Genomic DNA, 27,451 nt, shown 5'->3' with positions numbered 1-27,451 from the left:
AATTAATGAAGTTGAGGATTCTGGTACTACTTTTTCTTAATATTCCACACCTAGATACTGTTTCCATGCATACCTGTACCACAAGTGCACATCTTCATGTGTCAGGCCCAGATTAATTCATCTGTTTTTGATGAAATGTGAATATGGAAATCCCTGTACATAAAACGGTCTGCAATCCCATTTTTCTCTCTGATCTGTATACCAAATCCTCTGCCCTGCTTTTAATCCAGGGAGGCAGAGAAGAAAGCACAATCTCCCCCTTTCATGATAAAGAGATGATATCTGAAAGGTGGGATAGATTTGCAATCTTTTAAAAAGATGTGATACATATTCTGTTTTTATTATGAACATGCTCACAGCACCACTGGTCATTTCAAGTGTATACTTCTTAGACTGTGAATTGATCTCCTCTGTTAGTTTTGTAACAGTATTTTGTGTACTGAAGGAGCAAAGTAAGGACACTGAATTTCATATACGTGGTCCACTTTGGATAATCTTTGTGGAATTTTTACTAAAACACTTGCCTTTATTTGAATTCAAACATTGTTCAGAGAAAATAATCATTGAGGATCATACACGAATAAAACATTCAAGAACATACAGCATCATCCACATATTTTAATTAGCAAAACAAAACACCATGCTTGTCATTTCAACATTAAGTTAGAATCCAATCTTTTAAAAACCTCTGACTGAGTAAAAAAAAGTGCAAATATATACAAAACACTTCATTGCAGCCAGCGTTTAAAGGACTCATTACTACAACTCCTTCAAACTAACAAAATAAAATATAAAAAGAAATAACAATAATTTAAAAGGAAACATTTTAAACAAATAATTATACAAAATATATTTATATATTTATATAGAATTAAGGACTAGGCAGAGCAATCATCCATTCGTCAGTCAGTCACAAAGCTACCTTCTCTCCAGACAAAGTTAATAAATTCCATATATCTTTGAAGCAGTAAAGAAATTTGTTACGTTAAATCGATTAAAACATTTGGGATAAACAGACAAAATCAACAAATAAATTATAATTTATTTATTTGAGACAAAAGTTTAACTTTTTTACTAGAACACTGACTGAAATGTAATTATGGATCTAAAACGGACATAGCTTCTACAGTATCTACTTAGAAACATCACAAGTTTGCACTCCCTCCTTTCTTCCTTACATGTTACAGGTGCTTTTTTTTATGTTGCTGTTTAAACAACATCGCAAAACCAGACGTACGGCCGCGGCTCTGAGTTCTACAGCCCAATCACCTGGCCCTTCACTAGTTTACATATGATGTATGTGTAACAGTGTGGATTCAGTCCCTCTCTTTGCCTCAATCTGGGCTCGAACCAGGGACCCTCTGAACACATTGGCAACTGCCTCCCAAGAAATATTGTTACCTATCGCTCCACAAGAGCCACGTCAAGGTCTCAGAGCGAGTGACGTCACCGATTGAAACGCTACTAGCGCACGCCGCTAACTAGCTAGCCATTTCACACCGGTTACATATGGCAGGCAGCCAAACTACTTTGGATGATTTCACCCCCAAAAATGGATACCTTATTGCAGTTACTATTTGAATTGTTTACTTATGTGGGTAGATTGCAACCAGATTCAAACCCTATGAGATGGCGTTAACCAGAGGTACTAAGTCAAAATTCAAGACGTTCTCTTCCAGATTTATGATAAACTTTAATTTTGTAAAGTGGCTCAAGCAGAGCTTTGATATCTGTAATACACCTGCAATGCTGACAGAGCAGCTCTGGCAACCAGGCCGTCATTTCTGACTGAGTCATTTTCACATATGGTGGAAGGTGATATCCCCCCCAGAGCTAGATCCAGATACACTGACCCAATTTCTCTGCCCCAAAATAACACCAGGATGTTGAAACCCATTCTCCTTAATTATCCTCCTGCAGCTCTTAACATGCTAATGAGCTCCAGTTTTATTTGAAAATGTATTTCTCTCAGAGTTCCAAGACCAAATTCTAAATTGATTTGGTGGTTATCTACAATGTGCATCTTCCATGTAGAAAAATGGGTCTCTCTCTCTCTCTCTCTCTCACTTGGTGTGGATTTAATGAAATGTGTGCAGGGTTATGAAAATATATAATAATGGCTCTTTTGTTCCTGGGCTGATAAGCAAGCCTAATTAGTCTACAGTAATGAGTTTGTTTCAGATCCATTTCGGTCAGATCTAAACAGAGCATAACCGTGTTAAAGGTCCCTATGAAAAACAACACACAGCCAGCGTCTAGAGGACTAACACCTGTACACTGATAGACCAAAGTATTGGTTTAATTTATTAACAATAAATTGTATTTCATCTTCGAGGAATTAATGGATAAAATAACTGTTAGTTATACTGAAATATTTATATTCAGGACCAGGATTACCACAAACCTCTGGCTTTAGTAGTACAAATACATATTTGTCAAACATTAGTTATGGGGAACATTGGAATTTGAGGCTTTATCCTATTAAACTAAAAATCTTTTAAAGGTATGTTTGTAGCTGAATTTTTAAACGTGGTGTAATCTATGGTTAACATATATTGTAATATGTGGGTCAACCCAAAGACAAGAGCGTGATCATCTGTTCTCTGTTCTCTGTGCCTCCTTTGGTCAGTCTGCATTCCTCACTGTTGTCACCAAACAGTTGATGTGGCGACCAAAGATTTACTTTTCAGTTATGGATGTGAAGGAACTCTGTTATTTACTGAATCTATGATGTATCCTAAATGAACCCGGCCCTGTGTGGGAATTGGCATCAAAAAGACTCCCGCAGCAGTGTTGCAGACTCGGCCTATAGTACAGTACAGAGCACACCAACTGTGTTCAGGTGTACAGTCACTAAAACTGTACAAAACAAGAGTTCACATTCTTGTGTAAAATGTAAATAAATATGAAATAAATAAAGACAAAACAATAAATACTTCATCATTGGATAGGGCCGAACTCAGAACCACATGTAAATGCACTCAAATAATATTGAGGTATAAGACCACCAGACTGCATTCCCTCCTAGTAGAGAAGTATGGAGAGGGAGCATAGGAGTGTGTACAGTAAGCCGCTGTACCACCACTGAAACACACAGAGCTTCTACTGTCTGTCATGGAGGGAGTCAACACAGAGCAATGGCATTTACCAGCTGATCAGAACCTACGAAACAGCCTACTGCTGCTGGCTCTCTGGGACCGTGGGGTAAACAGAATGAAGGATTAAGGTCTCCTGGGTTGGGAATCAGAATTCAACACAGTAACCTCTAGCATGGTAATGGAAACACGGGCAGCATAGAGGCATTTTCTCCATTTACTACTGCGAATGACCTACATAAGTGAACTCACAACCACACAGGTTGTATTTAGACCGCATTCTGTTTCTAGAATTTAAAAAAACAATGAATACTGGTGTCCTTGGTGTTGCGTTACACATTTTGATCAAGCTGTCATTTGCAATACGGAAAAAATCTGGAACAGAAAGATTACTACACAGAATGATTATCGCAACATAGAGATACTCTAACATAACTATTGGTTTAATGTAATCTAATGAAACATGGCTTGCTGTTTTAGAACTAGACTTATTGCTCGTGACGGATCGATTAGATTTAGGATGCTTGATATGGGTAAAAATAGTTGTTTCCACGACAGCAGTGGCCCTGGGCTCTGGATGGGAATTCCTCAGATCCTGACAGATCAGATTCACAGTGGTGCAGACTGACACAGGGATCTAAGTATAATTAGCTGGACAGTTACAATAGGGGTGGAACGTCTACGAGGAGAGGGCTTCACTTCCTGCAACACAAAGGCAAGCTTTAAAACTCTGGACTCTGAGCTGAGCCTCACCATCAGCAAAGGTCCATTTGGCCCCAAATTTTAAGAACAAAAAAAAAAAAAAAAAAAGGAAAAAGGCGCTTTGTCGCTATGGCATTTGAGAGACGGGGGGATGGCCCAGCCTCAGCCCAGCCCCAACACTCCCCTCAATTTGTCACTTAATTAGGCCTCTGGTGCTTCCAGAATTTGGTCTCTTTTGTCCATACACTGCCTCCTTCATCACACACTGGCATTGAATCTCCCACCCTAACACATCAAAACAGAGCCTCAAAGCTTTCCTTTGGGGCCAATAGGTTATGGTATCTTACAATACTTGTAGTAAAGCCCATACGTTTCTAGATAAAATCCAGTCCACACCTAAATGTTACTTTTCAGCACTTTGTACAAATATTATCCCAGACCAAAAGCTACTCATCCCATGGCACTAGCTTGGCAATTCAGAACAGTTCCCAAAGCAACTTACTGTATGCCTCTATTGGAATGTATCTCATATTATCCACAGTAGTCCTCTTCCATTAGATTAGGCAGTTACTAAAGAGTCTGTCATTGAAAAGGCCAGTGTGGAGAAAAAAATGACTCAGAATGTTTCACTGGCAATGGCAGGTAGAGGTTTGAGGGAGTGAGGATATTGGGCACAGAATCTGGTCAGTAGACATTGGGCTTAATGTGCTGTGCTGTGGTTCGTTGTGTTGATTGTCCAGTGTCTTATGTCTTCATTTTTACTAGCACAAGCTGCGTATGTTCCAACACAGGTCCGTTCCCCAGTTCAACTACCCCCCCCCCCCCCCCCCCTTCCTCCCGACCCCTGACCCCCTGTTCCATCCTCCGCCCTCAGCTGCTGCCCGACATAAGGTTAATGGCTTGTTCCAGTTTGTGTCGCAACTTGTGTTTGCGGCAGTACCCATCCCTGTCCAGTGCTGTCAAAATCTGAACAGAAGAGTAAGAGAAAGAATTCCTCAACATTAATAAGAACGTTCATTTACATTACATTTAGGTATAAAATAAGTTAACCTGTGCAATATGAGGCATAATAAAGCAGAGGATTGGCCCATGCCTCTTACCTCCTCTTTGTACTTGTTAATGTAGAAGTAGAGCTCACTGAGAGCACTGAGAGTGTTGAACTCGGTGCCATGGAGACGAGACTGCTCCACCAGATAGGCATCCATGTCCTGGTCACTGATGGTAGGCATCTTACTGATATCTCTGTAGTACCTGACACAAGCAAAGAGACACAAGAGTGCTCAGTGTTTGACTCTTTGAGAGAAAAGTCGATATGACAGCCAATAAAATTGATGGTAACTGAAATTATACCTCTCCACCCAGCTCTTGTAGTTGGGGATGTCTTTAGCGTACAGCAGCTTGTTGGAGGGGGAGTCCTTGCCCAGGCGGTGCTCTGATGTAGAGCAGGAGTCCATGAAGGTCTGGGCCACCACAGACAGACAGGCGTCCGTAATGCTGCTCTTGTGGATGTCAAACACAAACTGAGGGTTCTTGATCACATTCACCCAGAAACGCAGGGGCAGACTGTCAGAGAGAAAGCAGAGAAAAGGTAGGAGAAAAGGTTTGGGACCATTATAGGGGAATCTTAGAGTTAGAAACATGTTTTAAAGTGTCACTCCACAATGATACAATAGTTGGCAATACAAAATACAGATTTTAAAACCACATTGTGGACCACTCAAATAGAGCTTTGAGACAATAAAAGCAGTCACAGTCATGGTACTGTACGATACAATCTTATGAATTTTTATTAATTAAATCTATATTCCAAGTGTCCCATTTTAGTCATTTGTCATAAACACGTGACTAAAAAGACTCAGTTCTATACCTTTATAAAACGAAAGCCAAAAGCAACAGTGGTGAGAGAAAAACTCCCTTTGGTTGAGGAAGAACCGGAAATTGCACATAATTCTTTTCATTACTCCCTCCTTTGAAAAGTTGATTATGGAGTGGGCTTGTAAGTATGCCTGTACCATTCCTGCGAGGCTAGTAGCACTGACTCATTAGTGGCCATTTCAAACAGCCAAGAAGACTGAGACAGATTGAGACAGAGGTCCCAAACTCTTTTACCAAATGCACAGATACAGCTTGGGTTCCAGAGGCTTATTTAAGGGGCAGCTATAAGAAACAGGGGCAGACAGAGAGGTGACACTGTGCTCACCAGTTGCTCTTCCAGGTGTGGCGGACGTCCGGGTCAGTGATCTGCCTCCTGTCGGCCTGCTCGTCCAGGAAGTCAAACATATACTTGATGGCCAGAGGGAGGGCACTGCCGCGGTGGGCCGTGCTGAACACCGTCTCAAACAAATCATCTACAAACTTCTGCAGAGTTCCCTGTAGGGTGATCAGACAAGTGGTGTTAATACAGTGTCCAAGAAAGGAACGTGTGCCTGGCAATGATACATTATCATGACACATTATGAGACAATTCACAAAAATACAATGAAAAGAGACCTTGGTTGCCAGTAGGCGGGTGAGATAGATCTCAGACACCATCTTGCTGCCGCGGTCGCCCTCCCGTTGGTCAGCGTGCTCGTGGTTCTTGACCAGGTGCCAGAGCTTGGTGCCAGTCTCCTGGTCAGGGGTGATCATGGGGGCACGGGAGCGCAGGCTATCTGGGCTGCTGGACGTCCTCAGGAGGCTTTCTGGAAACACAACGACACAGTCAGATACTGTAGGAGGCTGGGTGGGGCCAGGCTTTCAAACAGTACTGTAGGTCATTGATAAGTACCATAGCGGCTCAGAGAGCGGGTGAAGGTAAACGAGTTAGCAATATTGTAGGCTGAGACTTGCTTCTGGACCAAGGCTACCAGAGAACCATCGGTCACCTGAAGGAGGAGAGATCTTTAATGTTGTATCATCAAATGAATGACCATCAATATGATAGTATTTGTCTTTGTGTGTGAATAATGTGGATGAGTATTATGTGGATGTGTCCAGCTGGTGTTGCTGTCTGACCTGATAGTGGGCCAAGGTGTTGAGCCTTTTCCAGTCACTCTCAATCTTTGTGGTGACGTCCTCATCTTGAAGGATAATTCTGGTCAGTCTACCTTGTCGCCACTCTGTGAGGACATAAAAAAACAACAGAAAATTGGTTAGATCTGATTAGTTTAATCTGTATCTTTAGTTTCAAAAGGGAATCACTATTAACCAATGTCGCAATTAGTTACAATAAATGCTTCACATCCTTCACAATAAATCCTTCATACCCAAGAAGACTCAAGGCTGTAATCGCTGCCAAAGGTACTTCAACAAAGTACTGAGTAAAGGGCCTGAATACTTATGCAATTAAGGTATTTCAGTTTTGTCATTATGGGGTATTATGTGTAGATTTATGAGGACAAAAAATGCTATTTAATCCATTTTAGAATAAGGCTGTAATGTAACAAAATGTGGAAAAAGTCAAGGGGTCTGAATACTTTCCGAAGGTTCTTACCCAGGTCCATGTCGTCAGCCTGGGGTCTCTGGGAGTAGGGGATGCCCTTGTATACAGCGTCCAGCAGCTTGTCCTTCACCTGAGTGACCGTGTCACAGTTCAGCACCTTCACCGGGACTTCCGTGCCTGCCTCTCCCTCCGGAGGGATACACATCAGAGTCTGGGGAGGGAGAAACCATAGGGCCGTCAGTACTAGGGATGATGCACTGTCAAACCTTTGTATAACTTCAGACAATCATTTTGAAAATAGCGCTCACAAGCCGAAAGTGGTCGCCGAAAATTGCATACTACGTCACATATGAGCAGATATGTGCACCACGTTATTGCTCTCTCAATCTCTCTCTGCTGTGTCCACTTGGACCCGCCCTGCAACCACATTGGATAATGCTGGGCAGGCCTTTTGCTAGCTGTCACTCAAATGGCGAGGGGCAAGCTCATTGGTTAAAACTCTAATTACCGGTGGTGCACGTGGGGTAAAATGGAGCAAAAATGGCGCTGCACAGCTTCCAGAAAACAAACTAGGGATTTTGTGGCTAGTTGAGGTAAAACAGTAATTCTGCTCATAGATTATGCATGTATGAACTACACATTGACACAACCATCCCAAAGCGGGAGGTTTAAAAAAATACTTACTAGGCGTTAAAGTACCGTTCAATCTCTTTAAAGAAAGAGAGAGGTTTTGACTGCAATTTCCTAAGATGTTTTTTTTTTTTCTGAATCACTTTATATGCAATTTTATCAATAATCCCCCCAGATATATTAACTGCATTGTCGATAATGAAGATTTCATCTGTTTGAAGACAATCACCGAAGAATAAAAGCGATATGGAGGACACATTTATGAGCCATCCTGAGGTCAATATAAAACTGACAGAGGACATTGATTTAACTACAAACAAGGATTTATATGACACAATGTACCATAGTTAAAAGGAGGAGATTGAGGATAGAGAGCAACCACATAACATCTTTTTAACAGTTCTGGCACCCCTTCACAGCTCACTCAGTCACAATATAGAGAAGTCAGGCTCTATTTGGGAAACTGTCATTATAACAAATGAAGATGCATTCAGCCTAATTTGCAACTTGCATTGACAGATTAACTAGCATAGAGGAGTGGTGTCACAACGAGTCCGTCTTCTGAGTTCATATACAAACTCTATGCAGGGATTACCATGTCACTGTATAGTGGACATAAATAATAGATTCCGTATTGTCTACTGGCTAATGTCTTTCTGTAAACTAGTGTGCCATGTTGACGGACGATAAAAAATGATGCTGTAGGCCTGACTGTTTCGCTAGAGGAATCCTGACTATTGGAAAAGCATTGATTCTTGTTTTCACACAATCTACTAACTAAAACGCCATCAAATGACCTACGTTGCCTTTTGGAATAACCAAGGTGTACTATCCATCCAAAAAGGATAGTGACCAGAGAGTAGAGGGGTCCTTCTAATGTATTTATATACTGGGCATGTACACACCATGCTGCCAGTCCATATAAATTCATGAGGAGACCTTTGGTGTGGGCTGGGTGCGTTAATCAGGTGATTAGCACAGTGTGCAGCTGGCACAGGGTACCACAGACATCTGTACCACTGCCACTCATTGATCATTAGCAAAGTCAATTTCCTTCTTGCCATGCACTGGAAATAGTTAACAAGTGGGGCATTTGTGATTAAAAACCAATTATAAAGCAAATTATAGGAATTCTCAAGGAATGGGAGAATCCTCATCATTTGAGGAGGTCCAAGGCCAAGCAAGTTCTGACATGGGAAGATTTGTGGCACCTTGGTGGTAAAAGATGCCTTCAGTGCCTTCAGAAAGTATTCATACCCCTTGACTTATTCCACATTTTGTTGTGTTACAGCCTGAATTCAAAATCAATGCAATATTTTTTTAAATATCACCCATCTACACACAATACGCCATAATGACAAAGTGCAAATTTATTGAAAAGGAAATACAAAAATATCTCATTTGCATACACTACCATTCAAAGGTTTGGGGTCACTTAGAAATGTCCTTCTTTTTGAAAAAAAACTGGCCTTCTCTAGACTATCTTCAGTTTCTTGGCAATGTCTCGCATGGAATAGCCTTCATTTCTTAAAACAAAAATAGACTGACGAGTTTCAGAAGAAAGTTCTTTGTTTCTGGCCATTTTGACCCTGTAATCAAACCCACAAATGGTGATGCTACAGATACTCAACTAGTCTAAAGAAGGCCAGTTTTATTGCTTCTTTAATCCGTTTTCAGCTGTGATAACATAATTAGAAAAGGGTTTTCTGATGATCAATTAGCCTTTTAAAATGATAAACCTTGATTAGCTAGCACAATGTGCCATTGGAACACAGGAGTGATGGTTGCTGATAATGGGCCTCTGTACGCCTATGTAGATATTCCATAAAAATTCTGCCGTTTCCAGCTACAATAGTCATTTACAACATTAACGATATCTACACTGTATTTCTGATCACTTTGATGTTATTTTAATGGACAAAAAATGTGCTTTTCTTCAAAAACAAGGACATTTCTAAGTGACCCCAAACTTTAGAACAGTAGTGTAAGTATTCACACCCCTGAGTCAACAGTTTGTAGAAGCACGTTTGGCCGCTGTGAGTCTTTCTGGCTTCGTTTCTAATACCCTTTAAAGATATAGAACGCTGCTACAGTAACGCCGCTACGGTAATGTGCTGATAGCGACAATTGATAACCTTTCAGACAATTATCATTATTTTATTTTTTATACAGTAGAATTCTGGCATAGAATGTTCTGTATTGTTTCCCTGACAACAACAAACGTTGCTGACTGAGGTGCTGTTGTGTTGTTTACATGCTGTTTTTTTTATGGTAGGGTAGCTAGATGTGTTTTCTTTCGACTAAATGTGTTGGTATGTCATGGTATTTAATGAACTTTAAAATGCATTTTTTAGGAGAGAGTGATGTGTGTGGAGGCAGCAGACATGCAGGCCGTGCGCAGGCAGTTGATTTGATTGACAGTTCTGGTTGCCTAGTGATGGACATTAGTCCCGCTTCAAAAGCGGCATTCCTTTGCAGACAAGTAAAATGCCTGTTCAGTGGCGCTTCGAAACTATCTCCAGAGAAGGTTTAGTTTTGGCATTTAAAAAGCTGTAGTGTACCCTTACAGACACGCCGTAGCCGAGACGCTTTCAAGGCAGCACATTCCATGTGTCTGAAAAGGGTGTAAGAGCTTTTCACACCTGGATTGTGCAACATTTACCCAATATTATTTTCAAAATTCTTCAACCTCTGTCATATTGGATGTTGATCATTGCTAGACAACCATTTTCAGGTCTTGCCATAGATTTATCCAAGTAGATTTCAGTCAAAATTGTAACTCGGCCACTCAGGAACATTCACTGTCTTCTTGGTAAGCAACTCCAGCGTAGATTTGGCCTTGGATTTGGTGTACTAGGTTATTGTCCTGCTGAAAGGTGAATTAATTTCCCAGTGTCTGGTGGAAAGCAGACTGAACCAGGATTTGTGCTTAGCTCCCTTCCGTTTCTTTTTTATCCTGAAAAACTCTCCAGTTCTTAACGATTACAAGCATACCCATAACATAATGCAGCCACCACTATGCTTGAAAATATGGAGAGTGGGACTCAGTATTGTATTGTATTTGCCCCAAACATAACACATCCTGAATTGCTTTGCCACATTTTTTGCAGTATTACTTTAGTGCCTTGTTGCATGTTTTGGAATATTTATATTCTGTACAGGCTTCCAGTTCCCTCTGTTAATTAGGTTAGTATTGTGGAGTAACTACAACGTTGTTGATACATCCTCAGTTTTCTCCTATCACAGCCATGCCATCATTGGCCTCATGGTGAAATCCTTGAGCATTTTCCTTCCTCTCTGGCGACTGAGTTAGGATGGATACCTGTATCTTTGTAGTGACTGGGTGTATTGATACACCACCCAAAGTGTAATGAATAATGTCACCATGCCCAAAGGGATATCCAATGTCTACTTTTTCATTTTTATCCATCTACATGTACCAATAGGTGCCCTTCTTTTACTTATTGACTCAAGACATTTCCGCTTTTCATTTTTTATTCATTTGTAAAAAAATATATATATATATATATATAAAAAAACATAATTCCACTTTGACATTATGGGGCATTATGTGTAGACCAGTGACAATATATCTCAATTTAATCCATTTTAAATTCAGGCTGTGACACAAGAACCAGCTGTCAGAGCAGCTCACAGATTGCTGCACCTGTACATAGCCCACCTATAATTTAGCCCAAACAACTACCTCTTTCCCTACTGTATTTATTTTATTTTATTTATTTTGCTCCTTTGCACCCCATTATTTTTATTTCTACTTTGCACATTCTTCCACTGCAAATCTACCATTCCAGTGTTTTACTTGCTATATTGTATTTACTTTGCCACCATGGCCTTTTTTTTCCTTTACCTCCCTTATCTCACCTCATTTGCTCACATCGTATATAGACTTGTTTATACTGTATTATTGACTGTATGTTTGTTTTACTCCATGTGTAACTCTGTGTCGTTGTATGTGTCGAACTGCTTTGCTTTATCCTGGCCAGGTCGCAATTGTAAATGAAAACTTGTTCTCAACTTGCCTACCTGGTTAAATAAAGGTGAAATAAATAAAAAATAAAATAAATAAACAACAACAAGTGGAAAAAGTCAAGGGGTGTACCTTCTGAAGGCACTGTATATCTATCCGATCTGTGTATCTATGGTGCATAGGATAACTTTACAGCATCAGAGTATCAAATACTGAAATACTTCCCAGTAAAGTTGCCAGTCTTGGTTAATGCCATTTAAAGGGATACAAGAGATAACCATGAATGATAGTTATCGATAGAGTGCCCAGATGGCCCTAGACTTATCAATAACAGAGCCTCCATCATCCATAGGTGGTACAGATTATGAGTGATTTAAGGGTATATGGAACCAGGGGGCATAAAGCCGTCCTATAGGGTTGACCTTTACTTGGGTTCCCCAGGGCCAGAGATATAGACAGCTCCTCGGGGAGCATCTGTCTCTTTAGGGCTAATTCCTCTGACATCTGCCATTCCTTCTATCGATCCCTCTGAAGGAGGTAGAGATGAACCTGTCCTGAGTTGATGCTGCAGTGTTTTACCAGGCAGTGTGCTCGCGAGTGAAGAATGGCCTCGGATGCAGATTCATGGAGAAGTGGAGGGGTGGGTGTGGGACGGGCTACTAGTGTATCCTACTAAGTCAGAGTATTGTTATTGTTCCATATAAATAACTAATATGAGGTAATATTTAGAGAATTCCTGTGCTGTTTCTATTTTTTATTCGCAAATGTGGGGTGTGACGCTTTTATGTGGAAGTCAATGGGTTGCTGACGGTGAGTAAATCAATAATTGTTTAAGTGTAGTATTTCCTGGCAGTGCTGCTTGGCCGCCTCGTTGGGGAGAGAGAGCGATGTGGTGGGAAGGTTTGTTTTATGGGCAGACAATAAATGCTTGATTTGTTTGAATCATTACTGGCCCGCAGCAGGTCATTGTGTGATTGAGTGATGAGTGGGTTCGTTCCAAGAGACCTCCTTCACCCATACAGCCCCAGCTCTGCCTACCCCTGCCTACACTGGGATCCCACAGCCAATGGGGGAGCCACAGCCCACATCACTTCCTCAGTAACATGACAGGTGATTTCCATGGCAAAGCATGCTAAACATCCTCCTGTTTGTTTTGCTTCTGCAACCACATTAAGAGAGAATCAGTACATGGATTCATCTTGCTGTCCTGGGACTGAGGGGGTTGGCTCCGTTGGGCCACACTCAAATGAAACATGAAACTGGTGTGTGAGAGCTGTGTGTGTGTGTGGAGGGAGGGTCCTTCCTTACCAGCTGTTTGTAGTCAATCTGCTGTCTGATGAGCTTGTCCTCACTGAGGGAGTAGCGCGCCTCTCCTGTGATGGAGTCTATAGGCCCCTTCTCCATCTGCTGCTTGATGGCACAGTACAGCATGAACAGAGGTTCGCCCGCACACTCCTGAGAGAGGGGGGGGGGGGGGGGGGGGGGGGAGAGTAGAAGCGGAAGAGAGGGAGTGATTGGGAGAAGGGGAGAGGGATCGGCAATCACATCCCTTTCAGACAGCGTAGTGAAGAGTGGGGAAGTTACCAATTACCCACTTACAGGCTTTTGATTACTAACCAGTGATACTGAGAACACTATTATTTAGTTCTTAAGGCTGATTAATTTGACATCATTAATTACAACGTGACATCCTGAGTCTCAAGCTGCTCGCACAGAGTGGCCTTCCAGCCCAGACACACAGAGGACAATGGACAATCTACCAGGCCTCCAAATCCTGCTGTCAATGAGCAAATGGAGCATTATTCAAATCCATACTCAAACAAAGGAAACCCCAAACACACAAACGACCCCAAATTGTCAAATTTAAGTAGGGCAATGAGAGTATGAGCAGCATTCAGTAAAACTGATTGGTCATGCTGGGATGTGTCAGGGATTTTCTGTATTACCGTACGTACTGTTTTCAAGGACATGCTCTTCTGTGGTCTTAATCTTTAAAGTTGAGTTGACGTCATATTTAATAACATCATAACTACAGATTTCAAGTTACTCTCCAGAATTTCTTCTCAGTTGAAAACCAGTCAAACTTCTATATTTTTCCAGACCATGTCCAATTAGATTAAATCCTCAGATAATTTATTCTTCACTAAATGTGTTTATGTTGCTAAGTAAGTTTTTTTGTTTGTTTTCAGAACTTTAGAAATCTTAACATGACATTACATGTGTTATTTTAAACAAGTCTAGAACCTTTACCTTCCCGAATACCATTTATTTTTATTTTTAATTTAACTAGTTAAGTCAGTTAAGAACAAATTCTCATTTACAATGACAGCCTAGGAAGACTGGGTTAACTGCCTTGTTCAGGGGCAGAACGACAGATTCTTACCTTGTCAGCTCGGGGATTTGCTCTAGCAACCTTTCAGTTACCAGCCCAATGCTAGTGCTCTAACCACTAGGCTACCTGCCACCCCCATCTACCATAAGGTACTGAACTCCCCCAGTTAAGATATATATTTGTGTTAAAACAAATGTTTTGCAGTGATAAGCCTTACTAAGAAAGATGAATATTGCTATGCAAGCTGAATATGAAAATGTGAAAGTTAATTCTGAATAGAAGTTTAAGTAAAGGCTTGTGGAAACATTTCAGGGTGATTACTTGGGGAGACTGGGGAGATGGCCAGAACACTTTAACATCTGCACTGATGTAACTTAAATTTACTTGGCTGCTATCCATAGCTACATTCCAAGAGGCATTTCAGGCATGAACGCTCAATGGGCCTGATGTTCGTGTCCTTAACGCAAATGGCCATTTCGATCCAACCCCAGAGTAAAGCAGGAGCAGCATATGGGCAGGAAAAACACAGAAAGGCCATTTTGGTTGGTGGATGTGGTTAGACAAAATGACCACAACTGCCCCTGGAGTGATTCCCCGATATGGTTCATGCTGTGGCCGTGCTGTGTGTGCACTCAACTGTGCTGCGGTCACACAGAGTGAGAATTAACAGCACCAGGACCATGATTAGCCAAAGAACTCCACCTCAAAAATATAATTACAACTCACAGATTACACTAATAATAGTCATTAAAGATCATTTTTACAGAATTTCAGGTTCAAAAATGAAAACGTGAACAGAAAGAATACAGGTCACAGTGTTGCTTTAGGCCTATTAGTGTTTCAGCCAAACAGACGTTTTTCGAATAAATCACGAACATAAATCTTCTGCTATGTACTTAAATCTCTCTTCTCTGAACCTAGATCAACCCTCAGTTAGAAATAAATCGGAGCACCATTAGAATTACCTTCAGGAATCGATGCAGCAGAAACGTAAACCAGTTGGTGAGCATCTTCTCTGCCACAGACTCTGTCCTACAGGAGAGATGAGACACCGGTCAGTTTCAAAAACACGTGTCCTGTACACATACAGCATGAGTAGAGGTGTTAGTGAGGGAGCGAGAAGATAACACCCAGCCCGTTTCTCTCCAGGTTAGTAGCCTCACCGTCGGAGCAGCAGTTTGGGATGGTTGCGGTTCTCAAGGTTCTTCTCGATGAGGTCTGCCAGCAGCTGTTTGAGCACCATGGTGGCATACTCCATGCGGCCCTGCAGCGCGGCCATGAGCAGAGAGGCCACGTTGCCGCGATCCCGCATGGAGAAGGACCTCTGGGCTTCCAGGGTGTGGATGAAGGTTAGCAGAAACATCTTATTGTGCAGCAGCTGGCTGAACAGACGCAGGGCTTTCTCCACATTGGCCGGGGACTGAGGGACAGGACACAGGAGGATGGGGGTGTACACAAATCACATTTCAAAGGGGGTGGTGTACACAGACACAGAGGTGGGAATAGACAAAAGGAGGTCCAAAGGGTTAAGAGGGGAGAGGGATAGAGGGAGAGAGAGGGGGAAAGTGTAAGAGAAAAAGGGGGAGAGAAAATTGTTTGTCTTTTGTAGTATGAGTATTACATGGAGTACCAGATAAAAACTTCACTATTTTCCAAACATTTCTGTAGCAGTCTCTAGACGAGTAGTCTACGGAGGCCTGGTGGGGCTCCTGCTTTGATTCTGCCTCAGGTTTTAATTAAAAAGAAAAGAGGTTGAGAGGAAAAGAAAATAGGTTGCTCTGAAGCTCAGCACTAAGAGAGGAGGAGTACTGCTGGCTACTGAGCTTGGGGGATTTTGAAACAGGATCTGTCGCTTTTTATATTCCTTATTATTTGGGCAGTGAGTTACAGTACAAGAAAAGTGAACCTCATGAAAGCATACTCTTCTAAGTTACCAAGACAAATGAAGATATAAACACAAGGCAGTGAAGTGAAGGGAACTGGAGCTGTAGTTCTCTTACACTTACATCCAGCTCCTTGAGGACGGGGTGCTCCTCGATACCGGGGAACATGACTCTCATGGTGTAGGTGCGATACTCCAGGAAGGGGATCTTCACTCCGTCCATGTCATTGGTCAGCTCCTGGATGTCTGTCTGCAGCTCAGCGAATGCTGTGTTGACAGAAGCAGAGGAGACAAATCTCTGAGTCACTGTCTGGATGCTTTGATAATCCTCATACTGTACACAGTCAGCCGTGTGACATGAGTAATACTTATTTTACCTCGTACAGAGTCAACGTCTGAGGAAACATATGGTAAAGAATGTGGAGTGATTCACTTGTATCATGTTGTCACATATCGACTGCAGGAGCATCACAGTAACAGAAACTGTTCAGGGCAAGCAAATGCTGATAGCACCCTTGTCACTACTCTTACAAAAGTACACACAGCTCTCTGATAAGAGAATATCAAAATAACCTGCGAGCACTGGTGTCATTTCAGTGACAGCCATGTATGTGGAACACATACACATAAACCTGTTTGTCAGTGGTCGTGGTGAAAAGGACAGGAGAGAAATAGGATAAGGAAGACCAGTGCTCCTACCTTCTTTACACTCCAGGGCCACTCTGGACTCCAGGTTGTCCATCTGCAGCTGCAGGCGTTTCAGGGTGCGGTCAGCGTCCCGGGTCTTCCTCTTGTAGGCGATAAGTACGGCGATGATGGCGATGAGGAGCACCCCTCCTCCCGCCCCGATCCCGATGATGGCCGGCAGGGTGAGGGTGCTGTCGGAGTAGATGTGCAGGGTGCCTGGGAAGTACTCCAGACCACCCACCACAATCTGGAGGAGAAACGCAGAGATGGAAAAATGTGTCTCTGTGATACGAAGGGTTTCATAACTACAGTATGTAGCAGAGACTCAGAGATACGTGTTGAAAGTTTTTAGATTTGACCCAGGTTCATTGGAGACCCTTCTAACATCTCCTTTTTAAACTTCAGGCCAATTACTGATGGCCTCCAACAGGTTTGGCTAACGAGTTTCACCTTTACCCGCCCATTCCACTCTTGCTGAGTGCTTTAATTATTGAGTGGCGTGGATGGAAGGGAACAGGGAGAATACCACTCTGCTGTCTGTCTGTGTGTCTGTCTGTTGCTGTGCTGTGTGTCAGGTCATTAACACAGCTGGCCCAGCCTTCTCGCTATACCATGCATCTCCATCCCTCCCTCCCCCTGGGAGGGAGATCACTCCACCTCACCCATCACCCGCTACTGCTCTCTCTTCTCTCCTTCTTCCCTCTCTCCCCCTCTCTTTGATCTCAGCTTTGATTTGTAAACGTACCCTTCTCTCCACAGCTGACTCTATTGATCTGATGAAATTGAGTCTGAGCGTTTCACTGAATCAACAGCCAGTTACCTCGTCCAGGCGTGTTAATGTCAAGTCAATACCATAGGATCAGGACGATGCCTTTGATACAAAAAGTAAACAAGCTGCCACACTCCAGACTAAATCTACCTGCTTCTAATCATTCTGTGCCGTGATTGTCTTGGCAGCTGGCACTGTATAAGAATACATGGATAACTGCTTATGACACTTGCAGTTATCAAATTGACCAGACTGCCCTCTGCCGATTAAATCACCTGCTCCGACAACGGTTGTCTGTCCATAAAACTGTTTAAAAAGGAATTGCATTTCATCAATCCAAGATGATTATTTTTCACCTTAACTGCTTAAGCCCACAGCTGAAATCATTGTGCGCTGAGGCGTGCCTGTAATAAAGAGAGGTAGTCCTGTCTGGCATTGATGATAATGCTCCGAGCTGCGGAGTCAACAGATAGTTAGATTAAATGGGAAATTGCTTGTATCAGCAGGCCTCCGTAATCATCATAAGTGCTTAATGCAGAATGACCCTTTCCCATTTGACCTTTACATTTGTTGGATTAGCATTCAAGTTAAAAAACATCCAGACAGCCAGAGCTATTATAGAATTGATTATGGATGTACAAAGCCCTCAGAGTCAGACATGTTCCCAAATAGCACAGATAAAAGTGCATTAACTACATGGCAAATATATTTAGGGAAATAACAGCACTGGGTTATGGCCAGAGCAGTTTTGACAATGTCAATAAAGGATACTTCACAAAAAGCTATTGTTGACATAAAATACTCAAATTACAGTAACTGGTGGGCGGGACCTCTGGTCTTACCAGGACTCTCTGCTCCCCGGTCAGGTCTGGCGAATCACAGAGCAGCTGAGACTCCGAGACGGTTAACAGACAGGGAGTTTCACCAATCATCACACTATAGTTCAGGCGGGTGTTGCCCGGAGCAGGGGGAATCAGATTCTTTCCCTGTTTTAAAAAGAAGCATGTTGTTAGTTTTCAAAATACATTTTTTGGGGACAATAATATCTTTATCAGACTAAAGCACACACACAATAAAGTGTTTTTATGGGTCTTCAATCCTGACTTGTAAGTCCATCCTCAGCTCAGGGATTTGTAAGTAGACATGTAGGGAAGTTGTCTTTGTACTGGTTCTGTCTCACAGGACCTCTCTTGCTTTGGGCCAATACCCAAGACGCTTCATCTCTAGAGATTTTTTCTCCTTTCTGTCAACTGACAAAAGTAACAGAAAATGAAATCAAACGAACACAATCTACTTACTTTGAGTATAATGGGAGAGCCAGGCTTGACCTCCAGTATCCCAGAGTTCCCTAGTGTTTCGAAGGTGGGGTTGGGGTAGTAGGTAAAAGGTGTCCCATTGAGGACGAGCAGCGCGGCCACGTGATCCAGGATGAAGCCGTACTCGTCGGGGTGCAGGCCTGACTCTGGTGCCTGGTGCTTGGTGTAAATGATGCCCGGGGCCAGACAGGTCATCACAGAATCATTAACCACAGTGCACACCTAGACAGGAAGAGGAAGATGAAGGAGGAGGGTCAAACCAGGAATACGTATGAGACAAAGGGCCTTGTCTTACCAAAACTAGCGCAATGGTAAATCTTAGCGCTGGCGGTTGCGCTATAGGTCTGGGGGTGTGTCAGAAATATTTTTTGCTATTTTCACAGTGGGAATTATGGGCACAAGAGGTGGCGGTGGTGTGAAAGGGCTGGGTTTTGATTAACAAATAAGTTGTAGGTGTGACGAAGGCTTGACCATTCACTAGCCAATCAGCGGCTTCCATGGCTTAATACTGCATGCGTTTTTCTCAAGTTGTGTAGCCTACCGTATGTTATTGACGGTCTTTGCTTTGTCATCAACTGCAATTAGTCTGGGGGCCGGAATATCCTCGTCCTAGTCCATTGTATATTGATATGTTTATTAAATACATAGCATAGGTTACAGTAACAAATAATACAAACAGTTTTTGCTAAATATGTTTGAAGAGTTGGCAGTCAACATTGATGTAATTGCTTCAATGAGTATAGGCCATACATGTCTTGATGTATCGCAATTCTCCTGAAATAAAATACTAGGCTCCCCTTAAAATGTTATGTAGCCTATTGCATGTGTGAGTCACTTTCGCAATAAGCAAGATATAGGCCTATGCACCATTGTGGCGTTATAAGACTGAATCATTTTGTTTGGAGGAGCGTGTCTTTGGTAACCGGACAAGAGGAGCACTTTGGAAATGGGGATGGATACAAGCGAAATGGAGTATGCAGGTAGGCCTATGCGAATTGTGAATAATGCAAAAGCATGACTGTAAAAGCCTCACAATTAGACCATTTGGAAACCTTTTATGGATAGGCTACTTTGCTAATGCATGGCCAGGACAAGAAAGATACTCGACGCATTGTTGTGGAACCAGCTTTAAGGGTAGCTCACTGAGCAGGGTTGGGGTCATTACCATTTAAATTCCAACCAATTCAGAAAGTAAACCAAATTCCAATTCCGATTCCAAATCTTCCTCATTGAAAAGCATGGAAGAGAATTGGAATTCCAGTGTACTACCTGATTTGACTGAAATTGAAATGGAATTGACCTAAACCCTGCTCCTGAGGGCTTGTTTTTCAATCAAATGAAACGGAAAACAAGCTATTCTTACAGGAAATAACATAAACGTTTCTAAATACGAGGGTCACCGACATCATCTCATCTCTCGTTCCATGATGGACATGTAGCCTAACTGGAGGGGGTTTTACGCACATCACAAATAATAACAGTAGCTGGCTGAAACAATGTAGGCCTATAATACATATACGAAAAGGGGATGTCAGCTAGATATTTGCGGCTCCCAAACGTAATCTTTTAATAAAGCTTTGGTGATTAAGATTTATTTAAAAGCGGTCTCACGAGCCAAACCCTTTCCTGATAGACTTGGCTACTTTGTGAATGCATTGGCAGGACAAAAAACAGCCTTCATTGAGGGGAGGGCAGGCTAATCTTGGGTTTTTATTAAATTAAACAAACCTTCTAAATACAAGGTTCACAGGCACAAAAAGCACATCTCTCTGTTCCATGTGCATATGGGCACTATGAGTCACGGCTGGATAGGCTACGGTTCCACTGTCCAAATCCATGCCATAACCAACCACGTTACTGCTAAGACCTGCTTTGGTGAGTCTTGAAGACCCAGTGGAGTGTTTTATATATATTTACACACTATGATCCCTGATCTCTCGTTTGACGAACATATCAAGACTGTTTCAAGGACAGCTTTTTTCCATCTACGTAACTTTGCAAAAATCAGAAACTTTCTGTCCAAAAATGTGGCAAAAAATGTAATCCATGCTTTTGTCACTTCTAGGTTAGACTACTGCAATGCTATACTTTCAGGCTACCAGGATAAAGCACTAAATAGACTTCAGTTAGTGCTAAACACGGCTGCTAGAACCTTGACTAAAAAATGTGATCATATTACTCCAGTGCTAGCCTCTCTACGCTGCATTTCTGTTAAGGCTAGGGCTGATTTCAAGGTTTTATTGCTAACCTACAAAGCATTTCATGGGCTTGCTCCTACCTATCTATCTTGCTCCTACCTATTACTGGTGCTCTTTCTTGCCGTCCCTAGGAGGGGTGCGCCACTTGAGTGGGTTGAGTCACTGACGTGGTCTTCCTGTCCGGGTTGGCGCCCCCCCTTGGGCTCGTGCCATGGGGGAGATCTTCGTGGGTTATACTCGGCCTTGTCTCAGGATAGTAAGTTGGTGGTTGAAGATATCCCTCTAGTGGTGTGGGGGCTGTGCTTTGGCAAAGTGGGTGGGGTTACATCCTGCTTGTTTGGCCCTGTCCGGGGGTATCATCTGATGGGGCCACAGTGTCTCCTGACCCCTCCTGTCTCAGCCTCCAGTATTTATGCTGCAATAGTTTATGTGTTGGGGGGATAGGGTCAGTCTGTTAAATCTGGAGTATTTATCCTGTCTTATCCGGTGTCCTGTGCAAATTTAAGTATGCTCTCTCTAATTCTCTTTCTCACTCCCTCTTTTTCTCTCTCTCTCTCTCTCTCTCTCTCTCTCTCTCTCTCTCGGAGGAGGACCATGCCCCAGGACTACCTGGCCTGATGACTCCTTGCTGTCCCAAGTCCACCTGGCCGTGCTGCTGCTCCAGTTTCAACTGTTCTGCCTGTGGCTATGGAACCCTGACCTGTTCGCCGGACGTGCTATCTTGTCCCAGACCTGCTGTTTTCAACTCTCTAGAGACAGCAGGAGCGGTAGAGATACTCTGAATAATCGTCCTTGAAAAGCCAACTGACATTTACTCCTGAGGTGCTGACCTGTTGCATCCTCTACAACCATTGTGGTTATTATTATTTGACCCTGCTGGTCATCTATGAACATTTGAACATCTTGGCCATATTCTGTTATAATCTCCACCCGGCACAGCCAGAAGAGGACTGGCCACCCCTCATAGCCTGGTTCCTCTCTAGGTTTCTTCCTAGGTTCCGGCCTGTCTAGGGAGTTTTCCTAGCCACTGTGCTTGTACACTTACATTGCTTGCTGCTTGGGGTTTTAGGCTGGGATTCTGTACAGCACTTTGTGACATCAGCTGATGTAAGAAGGGCTTTATAAATACATTTGATTGATATAAATCCATTTGATTATGAGGTTGGAATAATACTGTGAAATTGTGAAAATGATGAGAATGCCCTTTTAGTGTAAGAGCTGTTTGAAAAGACTGCGACAAACAGCTGCTTTGGGCCATTAAATCTCCGTATTTGCACTGAATGAAATTGCCATTTTCCACTTGTTTTTAAGGATACACCTCAAATATTGCCATCCTCCCACCTCAGCGCAAGTAATCTGATGTTAGACGGGTAAATTGCAGAACCTGGCACAAGGGGTACTTTTTCACATATGGAAATTTCCAACTAAAGTGTGATGACATTTGCGCAGCCTTAGCGCCAGACAAAAATAGAGCCCATAGATTACTGTGTAAAACCACAACACTGATGTTTCACTAGAATTCCATGGGCACAGTAGCAAAAGCTTATTGCGTAAGTCCTTGCTGCTACAGATGTGGTCAAATATATTGGCACCCTTAGACTTTACAATGGAGTGCAATGGAGCAGAATGTTAAGATTTTCCATTTCAAAACTGGTTGTATAGCTATTTTTACCCTGTAGACACCTGCAACTTACCACAGTTGAGATACATTACACAGTAAACAAGAATAATTGTCTCTAACCAAATTCATTTAAATGTTGAATAATTTAGTCCAGGCCATTGTTTTTAGTTCAAAGTGAAAAATCTCCATTTCAGTTTTGATTAGTTTCTTCTTGGTCCTGTGCAGTTGTAAATCAAACAAATATACGTGTAAACACCAAACGTTTTTTCAATTTCTGTAGCTATTATACACGTTAACCAACTGTAATAATCAAAGCGATGCTGTGCAAACATGGAATGTATTATATTTGGAACACTTGCATTAGTAGTCTCTATTCCTCCATACTTGGCACGGACTTTGGGTTCCTGGATGGTGAGCAGGTTGGTACCTGTGACGGTGATCAAGGTGCTACCACTGAAACACAAACAGAAGCATGGTGGTTAAGAGCTATCAAGCTATGCCAAATGACCTGCTAGTTATTGCATACTGGTGATATGGGCAGATAGAGAAAAAGGAATGAAATAAGAACTTCCGTGTAGCAGAGGTGCTATTTTGCTATAGCATGTTGTTTGTATGATTTATCTTACAGTACTGTTGGGATTCAGAGGAAAGGGAAGCTCTACAGTCCCCTCAAAGGTCCCATGAATTCTGATTTTATATACATTAGATACATCATCCCCCATACTGTCTATTGTGCTTTAAGTGTCATGGTGAAATGGCTACAATGGGACTGTGTGGGCATCTGTGTGTGGCTTTGGGGATCATGTTGTAATCTCTGTGTGTTCCTGGGTCATTACTGGCAGTAATAGATGGTTGGGCTGAGTTTCTCTTCAGGACTCTCCCAGGACCCTGGTTATGCTCTGAGAGGCTCCAGCCCGTTGGCTGGGAGAGGAGAGGAAAGGAGAGTAGAGGAGAAGAGAGGAGAGGAGCCAGGCTGGGATCACCACCACTCACTTCACTATACTCCAGCTGGGCTCGATGCTGGAGATGGTGGGGTCCTCTGTATAGATGTAGCGTGTGTCACTGCTGGTGACTTCAGCTTTGTCAATTAACAGCTTGATTGACGCGGGGCCTGATCCAGACAGTGACGACGGTGTCACACACACAATGTCCCTTTTGGTCCTCCTGTGTGGGTTAGGCAGAGAATGTCATATAGTAGTATCTCATAGAATGAATTCACTGTCTGAAATGACACTCAAGACAATGTCATGCTGTCACACTGTCACTGTCACAGGCAGAGTGTGTCCAGTATGTTCAGTTCTGAGTGTACTGCACAGACAACACTGCACTACTATACTACCACAGTCCATTCCCCTGACTACTCACTTAACAAACAGACACTCCTCCTGGGCGATGAATACAGTGACAGTGCTCCCAGCATCCAGATGACGGCCTGATATTGTCAGCCTGGTCCCCCCAGACACGGGGCCCTTCTCCGGGCGCACACGGTTGAAGCTGGGGGTCTGAGAGAGGAAGGAAACTCACTGTTAACACTCAGCACACAAAACAATTATACAGTTTTTGTGAAAAGCTACAGTACAACAAACCGATTCCCATTATATTTCTGGTAATTGTTGCAACACACTGCACTACAGTAAGTGTTTTCAACAGCACAGTGACAGTGACATGAGTGAGAATGTTACTTTTTTCTGTAATTAGCTACATACGTAATTGCTCCATTCACATGTATTCATTTGGCTGGGAGCTGCGTTTGGGTTCTGGTGGAATAGAACTGCAGGACTGCTATTGATTGCTTGTTTAAGGGCAGCAGTCAAGCCCATTCATTTCAGTCAGCTGCTCGCCTTGCAGGCTGAGGAGATTATAAACTAACGCCACATTACTGTTTCACCGCTGCTTAATGCTCTGTTGGGATAGCTGGGTAATTACTGTATGTCACATTGGCAGGGTTGGGTAGGTTACTTTCTAAATGTAATCCGTTACAGTTACTAGTTACCTGTTCAAAATCGTAATCAGTAATGTAACTTTTGGAGAACCCAAACTCAGTAATGTAATCTGATTACATTCAGTTACTTTTAGATTACTTTCCCCTTAAGAGGCGTAAGAAGAATAATATGTTATCAATTGAACAACATCTATTGCAGGATAAATCATTGTTTACTTTGTTGGGTAGTTATGTAGGCTTCTTCTAACCCATTGCTTTCTACTAAATAATAATAATATGATTAAATTATATATTTACACCAATATATTTAATTTATAAGTTCAAAAATGGATGTAGCAACTACAGATTGCCCCTTTAAGATTGCCCCAAAGCATTACATGGGCTTGCTCCTACCTATCTTTACGATTTGGTCCTGCCGTACATACCTACACGTATGCTACGGTCACAAGACGCAGGCCTCCTAATTGTCCCTAGAATTTCTAAGCAAACAGCTGGAGGCAGGTCTTTCTCCCATAGAGCTCAATTTTTATGGAATGGTCTGCCTACCCATGTCAGAGACGCAGACTCGGTCTCAACCTTTAAGTCTTTACTGAAGACTCATCTCTTCAGTGGGTCCTATGATTGATTGTAGTCTGGCCCAGGAGTGTGAAGGTGAAAGGAAAGGCTCTGGAGCGATGAACCACCCTTGCTGTCTCTGCCTGGCCGGTTCCCCTCTTTCCACTGGGATTCTCTGTCTCTAACCCTGTTACAGGGGCTGAGTCACTAGCCTACTGGCGCACTTCCATGCCGTCCCTAGGAGGGGTGCGTCACTTGAGTGGGTTGAGTTAATGAAGTGGTCTTGCTGTCCCCAGTCCACCTGGCCGTGCGGCTGCTCCAGTTTCAACTGTTCTGCCTGCGGCTATGGGACCCTGACCTGTTCACCGGATGTGCTACCTGTCCCAGACCTGCTGTTTTCAACTCTCTAGAGACAGCAGGAGTGGTAGAGATACTCTCAATGATCGGCTATGAAAAGCCAACTGACATTTACTCCTGAGGTGCTGACCTGTTGCACCCTCGACAACTACTGTGGTTATTATTATTTGACCATGCTGGTCATTTATAAACATTGGAACATCTTGGCCATGTTCTGTTATAATCTCCACTCCACTCCACCCTCATAGCCCGGTTCCTCTCTAGGTTTCTTCCTAGGTTTCCGGCCTTTCTAGGGAGTTTTTCCTAGCCACCGTGCTTCTACATCTGCATTGCTTGCTGTTTGGGGTTTTAGGCTATGTTTCTGTACAGCACTTTGAGATATCAGCTGATGTAAGAAGGGCTATATAAATACATTTGATTTGATTTGAGTCTATCAAAAGTGTGTGATTTTGTACATGTGTCCGTTAGGCCTATGGATAAAAATATTTATTAGCACTAATTAGATTGAGCAATAAAAGCCCCACTTTTATTCCATAGGCTGGGATCCTCACTATGCAGCTGTTGCAAGAGCACACTGGCTGTCCACTGGTTTCAAAAACAATGATTGATAGGCAACTTAAACTTCTTCAAATCAACCATTATTGGGTTCAAAAACACATTTAGATTTCTGAACAGCCATCCACAACAACCAGAATCCATAAGGCACAAATAGCTAAATGAGAGAGCAGCAGGGTGATTCACATCAATGCGCTATGTAGATATCAATAATAAGTGATATCAATATCGCTGTAGAATGCACCACTGCTCTCATCCTTACCTCCAAGCATTTTTCAAGTTGGATAATGTTCAGACGCTGACAGCAGTCGCACCATTGGAAGACATAGCTTGGACTGTCACCTACAAAAGCCTATTCTTGCTCTATTCCCGCGATCCATCAAACACATTTGGTGTGTCATCATAGTGGTCTCTGACTTGTGGTCAGACACTCTAAGGTGGAACAAACTTAAACTTGCACCTTTTTTCAATGCTGATTTGAATTTGATTGAGAAAACAACTTATTTTTTTTGCAAACATTCTTTCTGAATTTAAAAGTAATCCTCAAAGTAATCATCAAATTTTTCGAAAGTATCTGTAATCTGATTACAATATTTTTTTTGCCGGTAACGTAACAGATTACAGTTACCGTTTTTTTTGTAATCTCTGACATGTAACATTGGCCACACTTTCTTTCACAACACGTTCACCATCTCTGTATTGCAGCATAAGACTAGTTAGTTGCCGGGGAAGAACCACTGCAATTGATCGGGTATCCTTCCTTCGCCTCCGGAAACGGCCAGACACTTTCTCCACAGTCATCTTTCTGGGAAGAGATGGGGTCATGTGGGGTCATACGCACCACAAAGGAGTAGGTCTGGGATGACTGAGTGCGGTACTCTGCACTGCACACCCCGATACACAGCTCCACTGGGCCACCTGGAGAGTGGGGCAGTAGCGCCTCGGCCATGTCACACACGATCCTGAGGGACAGAATACACTCAGCTGTCAGTCAAAGGCCCACTGCTTATGTTGCCTAATGTTAAAAGGAAATAAAGTTAGAAGACATATGACCGAGTATCACTAATTTACTTGCATACCATTCAAGTGAAACCCTATTGACAAAGTCACCACACTCACCTCTCAGCACTGATGTACTCTGAGGGCACAGGGTTACAGCGAACCCCAGCCACCTGGACGTGGGCGATCTCCCGCACCTGCAGCCCGAGGTTCTCCCCCTCGATCGTCACTCGCGTGCCCCCCTCTTTGGGCCCCGTCAACGGGCGGATCTGTCCATGGAAACAGGGTCAAGGTCACAGAGAAGCAATCTCCCTGTCAGCATGCTCGCACACAGCAGAAGGCCTGGGTTCTGAGGCTCTAGAATTAAACACACCCATACAGTATTATACACAGTATATCTCT

General features: G+C 42.8%; 1 protein-coding gene across 2 annotated transcripts in view; it reads right to left on the bottom strand.

Annotated features, from left to right (window-relative positions):
- Positions 1 to 598: 598 nt before the first annotated feature.
- Positions 599 to 27,451, bottom strand: part of LOC110532305 (plexin A3) — a 144,034-nt gene continuing 117,181 nt past the window's right edge. Inside the window, exons 13-32 of one of the 2 annotated variants that reach the window (XM_036988238.2) lie at positions 27,170 to 27,318; positions 26,892 to 27,012; positions 24,007 to 24,143; positions 23,635 to 23,805; positions 23,001 to 23,094; positions 18,805 to 19,044; positions 18,349 to 18,492; positions 16,750 to 16,984; positions 16,169 to 16,317; positions 15,332 to 15,588; positions 15,134 to 15,200; positions 13,145 to 13,291; positions 7,270 to 7,429; positions 6,792 to 6,895; positions 6,565 to 6,661; positions 6,288 to 6,478; positions 5,998 to 6,167; positions 5,148 to 5,360; positions 4,898 to 5,048; positions 599 to 4,763 (exon numbers count right to left, since the gene is read on the bottom strand). In XM_036988238.2, coding sequence (XP_036844133.2) covers positions 4,668 to 4,763; positions 4,898 to 5,048; positions 5,148 to 5,360; positions 5,998 to 6,167; positions 6,288 to 6,478; positions 6,565 to 6,661; positions 6,792 to 6,895; positions 7,270 to 7,429; positions 13,145 to 13,291; positions 15,134 to 15,200; positions 15,332 to 15,588; positions 16,169 to 16,317; positions 16,750 to 16,984; positions 18,349 to 18,492; positions 18,805 to 19,044; positions 23,001 to 23,094; positions 23,635 to 23,805; positions 24,007 to 24,143; positions 26,892 to 27,012; positions 27,170 to 27,318 — 3,093 coding nt within the window. In that variant the 3' untranslated portion in view covers positions 599 to 4,667. The remainder of the gene's footprint in view (positions 4,764 to 4,897; positions 5,049 to 5,147; positions 5,361 to 5,997; positions 6,168 to 6,287; positions 6,479 to 6,564; positions 6,662 to 6,791; positions 6,896 to 7,269; positions 7,430 to 13,144; positions 13,292 to 15,133; positions 15,201 to 15,331; positions 15,589 to 16,168; positions 16,318 to 16,749; positions 16,985 to 18,348; positions 18,493 to 18,804; positions 19,045 to 23,000; positions 23,095 to 23,634; positions 23,806 to 24,006; positions 24,144 to 26,891; positions 27,013 to 27,169; positions 27,319 to 27,451) is intronic. The other variant, XM_036988239.2, reaches the window with a different exon arrangement.

Source organism: Oncorhynchus mykiss, chromosome 9, assembly GCF_057628025.1.
Source record: "Oncorhynchus mykiss isolate SJ-2025 chromosome 9, ASM5762802v1, whole genome shotgun sequence".
Taxonomy (NCBI): domain Eukaryota; kingdom Metazoa; phylum Chordata; class Actinopteri; order Salmoniformes; family Salmonidae; genus Oncorhynchus; species Oncorhynchus mykiss.
This window is presented reverse-complemented; position numbering and strand designations above follow the sequence as displayed.